Source organism: Schistocerca americana, chromosome 8 (assembly GCF_021461395.2).
Source record: "Schistocerca americana isolate TAMUIC-IGC-003095 chromosome 8, iqSchAmer2.1, whole genome shotgun sequence".
NCBI classification, from domain to species: Eukaryota; Metazoa; Arthropoda; class Insecta; order Orthoptera; family Acrididae; genus Schistocerca; species Schistocerca americana.
In genome coordinates this window covers 436060683-436074960 of record NC_060126.1, presented here as the reverse complement: position 1 = coordinate 436074960, position 14278 = coordinate 436060683, and the positions used below count along the sequence as shown (strand labels likewise).

At 43.3% G+C, this 14278-nt stretch overlaps 1 protein-coding gene across 1 annotated transcript in view; it reads left to right on the top strand.

Annotated features, from left to right (window-relative positions):
- Positions 1-2509: 2509 nt before the first annotated feature.
- LOC124544751 (dentin sialophosphoprotein-like) overlaps positions 2510-14278 on the top strand; it is a 94393-nt gene continuing 82624 nt past the window's right edge. The window contains exon 1 of the mRNA XM_047123412.1: positions 2510-2612. Within this exon, the coding sequence (XP_046979368.1) occupies positions 2546-2612 (67 nt within the window). The 5' untranslated portion in view covers positions 2510-2545. The remainder of the gene's footprint in view (positions 2613-14278) is intronic.

Below are 14278 nucleotides of genomic sequence, written 5' to 3'. Positions count from 1 at the left end.
ATGGGTTGAGCCTGTTCAGTATAATTCGTGACATTAGTTTAGAGCATGCAGTTCTGTGTCAGCATTTTGTCTCCTTTCTTGTATATCGGACATACAGCAGCAGTTTTCCATTCCTCCAGCATTACTTCTTTTCTCCATACCTCTTTTATCAGTTTGGCTAACTATTCATGTAGCTTCTCTCCCCTTCTTTGATGAGCTCTGCTGATGTCATGAATGCCAAGGGCCTTTCCATTTTTTGGTCATTATATTGTCTCCTTCACCTCCTTCACAGTTGGTTCTTTGATTAATGGTTGTAATTCTGATTGTTTTCTGCCATGTTTTCATTGTTGTAGATATCTACCGGGCTGTTCAGCAGTTCTTTGAAGTATTTCCTCCAGTTCTCTAAATTTCCTTCATTCATAGTGATCAGTTTTCCATTGTCATCCTTCATTATCACAGCCTTAGAGCTCTGTACTCTTTTCTATAGCTATTGATTGTCCTGTAAAACTGTTTACTATTGTTCTGGTTATAGCCCTCCTCAGACTTCTCTACCTGTTTATATATGAGTGCTCTTTTCACTCGCCTTATTATACTCTTCATTTCTCTCGTGGCTTTCCCGTATGTTGTTTGGTTTTCATGGTTGTTATTGTTCATCATTGCCTGTCTGGCTTTCTTCCTGTCCTGTACTGCTTTTCTACATGTTTCATTGGACCATGATTTTTCGCTTTATATTGCTATTATTATCAACTCCTAGTAGCTCATACGCTGTCTCCCTCATAACTGTTGTCATCTTCTTCCATTTTGTGTTGATATCTTCATCTTCTTTCCTGTTGTTGTCATTCTCTAATTCAGCGAATCTATTTTTAAGCTTAATCTTAAACGGTTTATTCACCTCCTCCTCTTTTAGCCTACTCACATCTACACTTTGGGTTCTTTTACCACAGTTGTTCTTACTTGGTGGTTTTGGCGATGATTGTTTCATCTTTATAAGCACAAGAAAACGGTCTGAGCCTATCTCAGCCCCTCTCGTTGTCCTAACGTCTGTTATTGCCTTTTTATGCGTTTTCTCTATCAAAACATGGTCTATTTGGTTCCTAATTAATCCATCTGGTGAGGTCCATGTTGCTTTATGTATGTCTTTATGGGGAAATGATGTACTTGCTATTTTCATGTTTATAGCTGTGGCGAAGTTGAAAAGCCTTGTACCATTATCATTTGATTCAGTGTGAAGGCTGGATATGCCTATACATGGTTGCCGTTGCTGTTCTTGTTCTATTTTGGCATTTGAGTCTCCCATCACAATTTTGATGTCATACTGTGGTAATCTGGAGTACATCTGATCTGGGGTGTCATAGAATTCGTCTTTTATGTCTCCCTCCTTGCCTACAGTAGGGGCATGGACACTTATTAATGACAAAATTTTGTACATGGCTGCACAATCAGAGATCGTGAATGGTTGCAATTGAAAGAAAACAGCCCTCGGTCACTATTTTTAACGAATTAACCGGGTTTCAACACTGCCAAGAGTGTCTTCCTCAGAATTTAAATCAATGAATGGTCTATAACATGGTCACAGAATTATGACTAAAAACGTATGATACAGAGTATAAGTACAGAATCATCGTGAAAGACTGGCAGTAGTTATATGTCATTTGTAAAATAATAAATATGCCAAAAGGGCATTAGTCACAAAGATATTTAAGATAAAAAATTGTGATGGCGAGCCACTAAGGGCTGCTCGTTACTTACGCAGTTACAGGTTGCGAACGGAGTCTGTAAGTAACGAGCAGCCCTTAGTGGCTCGCCATCACAATTTTTTATCTTAAATATCTTTGTGACTAATGCCCTTTTGGCATATTTATTATTTTATAAAGGACATATAAGTACTGCCAGTCTTTCACGATGATTCTGTACTTATACTTGTATCATAATTCTGTGACCATGTTATAAACCATTCATTGATTTAAATTCTGAGGAAGACACTCTTAGCAGTGTTGAAATCCGGTTAATTCGTTAAAAATAGTGACTGAGGGCGGTTTTATTTCAATTGTACTTATTAATGAGATGTTTCTATATTTGCCTTTGATTCTGATGTTGCATATTCTTTCATTCACATTTTCTAGTGTCATCACATTGGCCATTATTTTATTCTGAACCGCAAAGCCTGTCCCAAATATGCGGTGACTAACTTTCTTTCCGCTGTATATGATCGTATTGGAAATAATAATAATAATATGAATAAATAACACTGCAGCCAAGACTACTCTTTTCTTCGTATGACAAAAACCGGTTGCTGTACCAACCCCGTTATGAACTGGAAAAGGGATTAAATGGAAAATGAAGTTACGGATCAGTGAGATGTTTGTCTGTGCTGGTGGGGAGGGTGCAGCGGACAACGACCTGCACGCTGCAGAGGGTTCTTAGGACGGAAAACGTCACAGGTGCGGTAGTCGACCGCGGTGCGCTTCCTCTGGCGGCCAGGGGGCGGAAGCGGTCGCACTGCGCTTCTCCACATAACGGCAGATCCGCCGCGCACGATACCCAGTGTCCTGAGCGAAGCGACGCCATGAAGACAGTGGTTCTGCTGTGCGCCGCCGCGGCGCTGCTGTCGCTACCGGCGCAAGTGAACTCTGGTAAGGCGACATCGCCACTACCGCACTCGCGGTTTCCCTGAGTCTGAGACTCAGGTGCCAACTTGTGAAATTCCTATTCCCAAAACTTGGCTCTGAGTTGTCGAAATGCCTTCTGCTGCCAGTGTTCCACGGGTGTTTAAATGTTATTTTAATAATTTTAGTTATTTATTGGAATCAATCTGAAATTATCATCACATCGTAAATAGCCCAGTTTAAAAACTTTTACATATCCTTCGTTTTCCAGTAGCAGTTGCAGAATTTTTACGGCATAACAAGTTACGATCTCCCTGGGTATCTAGTCTTACTGTAAAAGTTCTGGAACTGGCACTGAAAAGTGAAAGATACATAAAATTTCAAATATCAATGTAGTTTCTGAATTGTCTCGCGAGAAATATATCGGCTATAGTGACAACTTAGTTTGTTGAAGTACGATGTCTGGCTAAATAGTGCCTTTGGATAAATATCGACGAACGTCCCTCCCGTAATACCGGGTGATCAAAAAGTCAGTATAAATTTGAGAACTGAATAACTCACGGAATAATGTAGACAGAGAGGTACAAGTTGACACACACACTTGGAATGATATGAGGTTTTATTAGAACCAAAGAAATACAAAGGTTCAAAAAATGTCCGACAGATGGCGCTTCATCTGATCAGAATAGCAGTAATTAGCATAACAAAGTAAGACAAAGCAAAGATCATGTTCTTTACAGAAAATGCTTAATATGTCCACCATCATTCCTCAACAATAGCTGTAGTCGAGGAATAATGTTGTGAACAGCACTGTAAAGCATGTCTGGAGATATGGTGAGGCATTGGCGTCGGATGTTGTCTTTCAGCATCCCTAGAGATGTCGGTCGATCACGATACACTTGCGACTTCAGGTAATCTCAAAGCCAATAATCGCACGGCCTGGGGACATGGGAGGCCAAGCGTGACGAAAGTGGCGGCTGAGCACACGATCATCACCAAACGACGGGCGCAAGAGATCTTTCACGCGTCTAGCAATATGGGTGGTTCTAATAAAACCCCATGTCATTCCAAGCATGTGTGTCACTTTTTACCTCTCTATCTACATTATTCTGTGGTTTATTAAGTTTTCAAATTTATACTGACTTTTTGATCACCCGGTATGTTGATAATATTGGCACATCTTACGAAGATCCAACATCTGAACTAGTCTAAAATAAGAAAATCATTCATATAAGAGCTTACGGCAGTCCTAATTTTGTTTTTCTGGTTCAAGAGTTGGTAGGCTCTATGTCGGAATTCCGTTTTACCACCATGACTGAAGAAAACGTGCCGAGCTACCATTTCAACGAAGCAGTGACGTTATAGAAAGGCAATTTTCTCGAGACTGGATGTTAACCCTTCATCCCTGAATTGTTAGATTACTTAATTTTTAAGTTTTATACTTTTCACGATAACACATTTAAATTAATAACAGAATTGCGTTGGACCCCTCCAGTGCGAGTACACGCTTAGTGATACACGGAAAGGAATGCGTTTCAAGTCGAACGCAGGCCATTCTGTTCAAGGGGAGTAGTGACAGATTTTCGACATTCTCGACACCTGATTTCCTTTTAAAACGGAAATTGTGGAAAAGCTGCAGTACTAACGTGATCTTAGATACCTAGCAACACGGCTTTTTTTTAGAGATTTAGGTACATGCCATGCAGGTGTCCGTATTGCAGTGCGATAAGATTAGAATTGTCTTTTGGAGCTGTTGTTCAAACGGTAGCTACTGTTATCTGAAGGCAAGCAACTTTAAACGTAACATCTACAATCGACCATACATTTTCCAACACACAATCAAGACGCAAGATACAGTTTAGCATCGGCCTTATAGAGAAATCATGTGCACCTTCCTGCAAATGGCATTTTTCGCATGAGAAGACTACTCAATAAGGTGGTGTTTTCCTTCGAGAACAGTCAATGAGAATGATCGACAAACTCTACAAATAAAAAATAAAAAAAGTAAGAACTGTTTATTTAGGATTTTTTCATTTACTCTTCTTCTGTCGTTACGTAGCTGGTCCTTCCTCCAATATTTAATCCATGTCTGAATCAACTGAAAAGATGTGTAAGGGCGATAAAGAAGTTTCCGTTCTAAGGCCGTACAGTTCCAAAGTAGGTATGCTGATCAGGCAAAATTTCCGTTTAGCATTGAGGCAATCATCCCAGCGAGGTAGATTGAGATACCCGTCTGGCAAAACTCCGTTACCTGCTACGTAAGAAGAACGTAACTGCCGGTTGCACATCTCCATCCGATAGGAAATGGAGAACCTTCAGTGCCTTTTATAAGGCATTTGCGATGTGGGGACGTTCGCTATGACGAATTTCGGCGCATCTTTCGACAACGGTGGTTTCGACAGACATGCTAGGCCATACTCTTTGTTCAGTCACCGATGGGTGTGTACCGACGTTTGTCCTTCGGCAGCCAAGAAAAGAATAGCGTCATGTTGGTACTGCTTGGGCGGATTTGGTAACAACGTCGCCATAGTTCACGTTTCCGCATTTACCGCTCGCGCGACCGAAAGTCACGGATGCCACACTAATTGCTTGCCTACATGTACGCGCTGATAAACCCGTATCTGATGCATATACCTGCAGCAACGCCCTCAAACAGTAAATGTTTGATCGCGTCTTATGTTTAGGTTGCATTTACTTTGTAATAAAGTCAGTGCTCTAGAATTTTTTTAAAAGTCTGTATTATCCCTTCGATTCGTGACTGGCTGCCTGTACTGTGATCGCTCAGGAACATTTGGGACGCTCTGAGAACTAAACCACTGAAAAAGTTGTAACGAAATGAATCTGCTACGTCACAACTACGAGATAACCAAAATGCCGGATATTTAGGTGGCCATATGTACATAAAAACCATCGTTCTTCTTAATACAAAACAACTACATTTCACCCGATAACTGCACTGATTCTTTGATGTGTCAAGAAATAGCTTATAGACCGTCTGTAAAGTAAGGATACAGATTACTGAACTCATTCCAGAACCGCATGTACCACTGTTTTGTAACACTTCTTTTCATATTGAAGCACTGAAGCACATATTATTAACTGAATGTTGTACCTAGAAGCGAAAATTGTGCTGAATCAAGACAGCTATACTCTTAAAGGCAATGTTATCTCTATTTACCTGACAAAAACTAACTGACCTTATAAAAATTTGAGTACAAGTGTCCCGACTTCAGGCAGTCGTTTGACACCGTCCCGCAATCATCATCATCATCAGTTATCTGCTATATTAGCAGGTCCTTTGCCTCTCCATTTTCTGCGATCCATTGCTTCCTTCTTAAGGCTGCTGTATGTTGTACCGTCCATCAAGCCATCCAGTATCTGGTATCCCTTCCTTCCTCGCTTCCTTTTCCCTTGTACATAACCTTCTAAAACTGTTTTTATCAGTCCGTCATTCTTTCTTAATATATGCCCAATCCAATTTCTTTTTCTTCTCTTTATTACATCTAGTAACTGTCTTTTCTCTCCCACTCTTCTCAGTACCTCTTCATTTTTTACTCTGTCCATCCAACTTATTCTTTCCATCTTCCGCCATGTCCAGATATCAAAAGCCTTCCGCCTTTCTCTGTCTTTTTTCCTCATAGTCCATGTTTGAGCGCCATATAGAAGAACACTCCATACAAGACATTTTATGAGTCTCTTTCTGAGTTCTCTGTCCAGACCGCTGCAGAAGATTCTCCTTTTCTTATAAAACGCCTCTTTTGCCATTGCTATCCTTGTTTTAATTTCTGTGGTGCACTTCCAGTCGGTGTCTATCCTGCTTCCAGGGTACTTAAAATTTTGCTCCTGTTCTAGTGTTTCTCCATTCAGCACAATTTTTATTTCCTTATTTCCTCCTATTGCCAATACTTTTGTTTTATTTGTGTTAATTTTCATTCCATATTTTTTTCCGTTAGTTGCAATGGTGTCCACCAAATCCTGTAAGTCTTTTTCCCCTGTGGCTAGAAGGACCATGTCATCAGCAAATCTCAAGCACCCTACTCTTCTTCCTCCAATTTCTACTCCTTTGTCATCTAATGAGCATTGGTCAAGGAAAAAAAAAACTGAACTCCATCCGAACAGGCCTTGGAAGGTCCAACGGTTTCGATCTGTCGCCGTGTCATCCTCAGCCCACAGGCGTCACTGGATGCGGATATGGAGGGGCTTGTGGTCAGCACGAGTTTACGAGGCCGGAGCCGCTCCTTCTCAGTCAAGTAGTTCCTCAGTTTGCCTCACAAGGGCTGAGTGCACCCCGCTTGCCATCAGCGCTCGGCATTACCGTTTAGTGAAAAAAATACAAGCTTAGTATCCGACGAGGTTAGCGAATGGTTTCAAGACTTCCTTACAGATAGAAATCAACGCGTCGGTTTTGAAGGAAAAAAAATTGACAGATGTAAAGGTAATTTCCGGAGTACCACAAGGAAGTGTGATAGGACCACTACTCTTGTACACGGTATACAAAAATGATGTAGCACAAAAAGTCGAAAGTTCCTTAAGACTGTTCGCAGATGATACCATTACGAGTACGAGGGTCATCCCAAAAGTAAGGTCTATTTTTTTCATAAGTACATATACCTGTTTATTTCTACAATGGTTTACATCAGTTTACAGCTTGAGCATTTAGCTATTTTCCGACATAATCACCATTTCTGTCGATGGATTTTTGTAGACGCTGTGGAAGGTTTTGTGTGCCCATGTCATACCAGCTCGCTGCCATGCTGATCAGAAAGTTATGAACCTCTTCTTTCACCTCGTCGTCGGAGCTGAATCGCTTTCCGGCCAAATATTCTTTTAAGCTAGGGTACAGGTGATAGTCACTGGGCGACAAGTCAGGACTATAGGGTGGGTGGATGATTATGTTCCACTGAAACTGTTACAGGAGAACAACGGTTTGCCGAGCGAAGTGTGGGCGAGCGTTGTCATGGTGAATATGTACGCCCTTCATCAACATTCCTCTTTTCCGGTTCTGAATTGCCCGTTTGAGTTTTTTCAGACTCTCACAGTACCTGTCGGCACTAATTGTGATTCCAGCGGTTCAGCTCCGACGACGAAGTGAAATTAGGGGTTCATAACTTTCTGAACAGCATGGCGGCGAGCTGGTATGACATGGGCCTACAAAAACTGCCATAGCGTCTACAAAAATGCATCGACGGAAATGATGATTATGTCGAAAAATAGCTAAATGTTCAAGCTATAAACTGATGTAAACCATTATAGAAATAAACAGGTCTATGTTCTTATAGAAATATAGGAGACCTTACTTTTGGGATTACCCTCGTAGAACCGCCAGGAGACAGTATCAATTTTCATGACGACCTACAGAAGATTGATCAATGGTGCAGGCTCTGGCAGTTGGCCCTGAACTTAAATAAATGTAACATATTGCGCGTACATAACAAAAAAAATCCACTACTGTACAACTTCATTATTGATGACAAATTGCTGGAACCAGTATCTGCAGTAAAACATCTATCTAGAGCGTCCTTAAGTAGAATGACCACAGAAAACAAATAGTAGGAAAAGTAGATGCCAGACTGAGACCCACTGGATGAATCTGAAGGACATGTAATTCATTCACGTAGGGACTGGCTTGCAAGCCGCCTGTTTGATTTATCGTTCAGGATTGTTCATCAATCTAGGACCCTTACCAGGTAGGACTGATAGAACAGATAGGTAAGATCCAACGAAGAGCGGTGGGTTTTGTCACGGGATCGTTTAGTCGGCGCGAGACCATTACCGAGATTCTCAACAAACTCCAGTGGCACACATTACAAGTGAGGGGTTTAGTTTCACGGATTACTAATGAAATTCAGGGAGAGAAATTTCGGGGAAGAGTCGGAATACATATTACTTCCTCCCACATACATCTCGCAAAATGGCCACGACAAGAAAATGGAGAAATTATAGCTGCTACGGAGGCTTGCCCTCATTCATTCTTCCCACGCGCCGTTCTCGAGTGGAACAGGGAAGTGACCATCAGTTTGTTGAACCAAAATGGTTCAAATGGCTCTGAGCACTATGGAACTTAACATCTGAGGTCATCAGTCCCCGAGAACTTAGAACTACTTAAACCTAACTAACCTAAGGACATCACACACGTCCATGCCCGAGGCTGGATTCGAACCTGCGACCGTAGCAGTCATGCGGTTCCAGACTGAAGCGCCTAGATCCGCTCGGCCACAACGTCCGGCGTTTGTTGAACCAGAAGTACCCTCGGTCACATACCGTCAAGTGGATTCTACATCTACATCTACATTGATACTCCGCAAGCCACCCAACGGTGTGTGGCGGAGGGCACTTTACGTGCCACTGTCATTACCTCCCTTTCCTGTTCCAGTCGCGTATGGTTCGCGGGAAGAACGACTGTCTGAAAGCCTCCGTGCGCGCTCCAATCTCTCTAATTTTACATTCGTGATCTCCTCGAGAGGTATAAGTAGGGGGAAGCAATATATTCGATACCTCATCCAGAAGCGCACCCTCTCGAAACCTGGCGAGCAAGCTACACCGCGATGCAGAGCGCCTCTCTTGCAGAGTCTGCCACCTGAGTTTATTAAACATCTCCGTAACGCTATCACGGTTACCAAATAACCCTGTGACGAAACGCGCCGCTCTTCTTTGGATCTTCTCTATCTCCTCCGTCAGACCGATCTGGTACGGATCCCACACTGATGAGCAATACTCAAGTATAGGTCGAACGAGTGTTTTGTAAGCCACCTCCATTGTTGATGGACTACATTTTCTAAGCACTCTCCCAATGAATCTCAACCTGGTACCCGCCTTACCAACAATTAATTTTATATGATCATTCCACTTCAAATCGTTCCGCACGCATACTCCCAGATATTTTACAGAAGTAACTGCTACCAGTGTTTGTTCCGCTATCATATAATCATACAATAAAGGATCCTTCTTTCTATGTATTCGCAATACATTACATTTGTCTATGTTAAGGGTCAGTTGCCACTCCCTGCACCAAGTGCCTATCCACTGCAGATCTTCCTGCATTTGGCTACAATTTTCTAATGCTGCAACTTCTCTGTATACTACAGCATCATCCGCGAAAAGCCGCATGGAACTTCCGACACTATCTACTAAGTCATTTATATATATTGTGAAAAGCGATGGTCCCATAACACTCCCCTGTGGCACGCCAGAGGTTACTTTAACGTCTGTAGACGTCTCTCCATTGATAACAACATGCTGTGTTCTGTTTGCTAAAAACTCTTCAATCCAGCCACACAGCTGGTCTGATATTCCGTAGGCTCTTACTTTGTTTATCAGGCGACAGTGCGGAACTGTATCGAACGCCTTCCGGAAGTCAAGAAAAATAGCATCTACCTGGGAGCCTGTATCTAATATTTTCTGGGTCTCATGAACAAATAAGGCGAGTTGGGTCTCACACGATCGCTGTTTCCGGAATCCATGTTGATTCCTACATAGTAGATTCTGGGTTTCCAGAAATGACATGATACGCGAGCAAAAAACATGTTCTAAAATTCTACAAGAGATCGACGTAAGAGATATAGGTCTATAGTTTTGCGCATCTGCTCGACGACCCTTCTTGAAGACTGGGACTATCTGTGCTCTTTTTCAATCATTTGGAACTCTCCGTTCCTCTAGAGACTTGCGGTACACGGCTGCTAGAAGGGTGGCAAGTTCTTTCGCGTACTCTGTGTAGAATCGAATTGGTATCCCGTCAGGTCCAGTGGACTTTCCTCTATTGAGTGATTCCAGTTGCTTTTCTATTCCTTGGACACTTATTTCGATGTCAGCCATTTTTTCGATTGGGCGAGGATTTAGAGAAGGAACTGCATTGCGGTCTTCCTCTGTGAAACAGCTTTGGAAAAAGGTGTTTAGTATTTCAGCTTTACGCGTGTCATCCTCTGTTTCAATGCCATCATCATCCTGTAGTGTCTGGATATGCTGTTTCGAGCCACTTACTGATTTAACGTAAGACCAGAACTTCCTAGGATTTTCTGTCAAGTCGGGACATAGAATTTTACTTTCGAATTCAATGAACGCTTCACGCATAGCCCTCCTTACGCTAACTTTGACATCGTTTAGCTTCTGTTTGTCTGACAGGTTTTGGCTGCGTTTAAACTTGGAGTGGAGCTCTCTTTGCTTTCGCAGTAGTTTCCTAACTTTGTTGTTGTACCACGGTGGGTTTTTCCCGTCCCTCACAGTTTTACTCGGCACGTACCTGTCTAAAACGCATTTTACGATTGCCTTGAACTTTTTCCATAAACACTCAACATTGTCAGTGTCGGAACAGAAATTTTCGTTTTGATCTGTTAGGTAGTCTGAAATCTGCCTTCTATTACTCTTGCTAAACAGATAAACCTTCCTCCCTTTTTTTATATTCCTATTAACTTCCATATTCAGGGATGCTGCAACGGCCTTATGATCACTGATTCCCTGTTCTGTACATACAGAGTCGAAAAGTTCGGGTCTGTTTGTTATCAGTAGGTCCAAGATGTTATCTCCACGAGTCGGTTCTCTGTTTAATTGCTCGAGGTAATTTTCGGATAGTGCACTCAGTATAATGTCACTCGATGCTCTGTCCCTACCACCCGTCCTAAACATCTGAGTGTCCCAGTCTATATCTGGTAAATTGAAATCTCCACCTAAGACTATAACATGCTGAGAAAATTTATGTGAAATGTATTCAAAATTTTCTCTCAGTTGTTCTGCCACTAATGCTGCTGTCGGGAGGTCGGTAAAAGGAGCCAATTATTAACCTAGTTCGGTTGTTGAGTGTAACCTCCACCCATAATAATTCACAGGAACTATCCACTTCTACTTCACTACAGGATAAACTACTACTAACAGCGACGAACACTCCACCACCGGTTGCATGCAATTTATCCTTTCTAAACACCGTCTGTACCTTTGTAAAAATTTCGGCAGAATTTATCTCTGGCTTAAGCCAGCTTTCTGTACCTATAACGATTTCAGCTTCGGTGCTTTCTATCAGCGCTTGAAGTTCCGGTACTTTACCAACGCAGCTTCGACAGTTGACAATTACAATACCGATTGCTGCTTGGTCCCCGCATGTCCTGACTTTGCCCCGCACCCGTTGAGGCTGTTGCCCTTTCTGTACTTGCCCAAGGCCATCTAACCTAAAAAACCGCCCAGCCCACGCCACACAACCCCTGCTACCCGTGTAGCCGCTTGTTGCGTGTAGTGGACTCCTGACCTATCCAGCGGAACCCGAAACCCCACCACCCTATGGCGCAAGTCGAGGAATCTGCAGCCCACACGGTCGCAGAACCGTCTCAGCCTCTGATTCTGACCCTCAACTCGGCTCTGTACCAAAGGTCCGCAGTCAGTCCTGTCGACGATGCTGCAGATGGTGAGCTCTGCTTTCATCCCGCTAGCGAGACTGGCAGTCTTCACCAAATCAGATAGCCGCCGGAAGCCAGAGAGGATTTCCTCCGATCCATAGCGACACACATCATTGGTGCCGACATGAGCGACCACCTGCAGATGGGTGCACCCTGTACCCTTCATGGCGTCCGGAAGGACCCTTTCCACATCTGGAATGACTCCCCCCAGTATGCACACGGAGTGCACATTGGTTTTCTTCCCCTCTCTTGCTGCCATTTCCCTAAGGGGCCCCATTACGCGCCTGACGTTGGAGCTCCCAACTACCAGTAAGCCCACCCTCTGCAACTGCCCGGATCTTGCAGACTGAGGGGCAACCTCTGGAACAGGACAAGCAGCCGTGTCAGGCCGAAGATCAGTATCAGCCTGAGACAGAGCCTGAAACCGGTTCGTCAGACAAACTGGAGAGGCTTTCCGTTCAGCCCTCCGGAATGTCTTTCGCCCCCTGCCACACCTTGAAACGACCTCCCACTCTACCACAGGTGAGGGATCAGCCTCAATGCGGGCAGTATCCCGGGCAACCACAGTCGTAGTCCGATCAGGGGATGCGTGGGACGAGCTGGCCGTCCCCGACAAACCCCCATCCGGACCCCCACAGTGATGCCCATTGGCAACAGCCTCAAGCTGTGTGACCGAAGCCAACACTGCCTGAAGCTGGGAGCGAAGGGATGCCAACTCAGCCTGCATCCGAACACAGCAGTTGCAGTCCCTATCCATGCTAAAAACTGTTTTGCAAAGAACGTCTGAACTAATCTACAGAGAGCGCAAACAAATCGACAAAATTTAAACGGTTATTAAAATACAAGATTGCCTAGTAAATGCAGTAATGCTGCTACTTGCGCACTGCTGACACTGCTCGGCGGCGGAAGGAGACTAAGCGAAATTACACTATTCAGGTACTAAAACGCGATGCTACACTCTCAAGTACTATAATACGCCCGAAATTTATGAATTAAACAATGCAAGTACCAAAAACACGCAAAGAAATTAAGAATTAAACTATGTAACAAACGAGTGAGCTAGGAGTATACGACTTGCTGCTCAGCTGCTTATCCAACGGCGGCAGGGAGCACACTGACTGTGACCAACCAACACTGGCCGTTCAAAACAAAAACAGTAGACAAACGACTACGCGAATTTACACTATTCAGGTACTAAAACGCGATGCTACAACTCTCAAATACTATAATACGCCCGAAATTTATGAATTAAACAATGCAAGTACCAAAAACACGAAAAGAAATTAAGAATTAAACTATGTAACAAACGAGTGAGCTAGGAGTATACGACTTGCTGCTCAGCTGCTTATCCAACGGCGGCAGGGAGCACACTGCATTATTCATGTAGATGTAGATATTTACCGTCACGTCACAACGCACACCAAGTCTAAGGACCACAGTATAGGCCTATAACAAAGACGAATAACTCTGTAGTGTCCGACTATATGACTAGTGGCGAACATCATTAGCGCGCCTCAACGTACTGGGAAAAAATTGATAAGCTCTGGGCAACACGAAGCTAATGCCGTGAAAAACGGTGAGGAAGAGAGCACAAGGTGTTCAGGTAAGCCATATGCACGTCACAGCTTGTATCCTTACGGCTACCAAACTGCGGGCCCGTTGATTACTGCGCTTCACTCGCAGTTGTAACTACTGCCAGACGTTTTCCGTGGAATTAAGGTCGGGTGATTTACCGGACCAGCTGACGTGTGATAGGGCGGCAGAGTGGTTTTCAAATCGGGAACATTGGCGTGAAGTCCTGTTCACACCGTTGTTGCCATCTTGGAACATGGGAATGTAGCTGATATAGAAAATGTCGAAATAAACATCGCGATTCATGTTTATGTTATCCTGAATGGGTGATCCGAGGCGATGCAAAAACTAGCACCAAATAATTAAACAGGGAACCGACTCGTGGAGATAACATCTTGGACCTACTGATAACAAACAGACCCGAACTTTTCGACTCTGTAAGCGCAGAACAGGGATTCAGTGATCATAAGGCCGTTACAGCATCCCTGTATATGGAAGTAAATAGGAATATAAAAAAAGAGCGGAAGGTTTATCTGTTTAGCAAGAGTAATAGGAGGCAGATTTCAGACTACCTAACAAATCAAAACGAAAATTTCTGTTCCGACACTGACAATGTTGAGTGTTTATGGAAAACGTTCAAGGCAATCGTAAATTGCGTTTTAGACAGGTACGTGCCGAGTAAAACTGTGAGGGACGGGAAAAGACCCACCGTGGTTCAACAACAAAGTTAGGAAACTACTG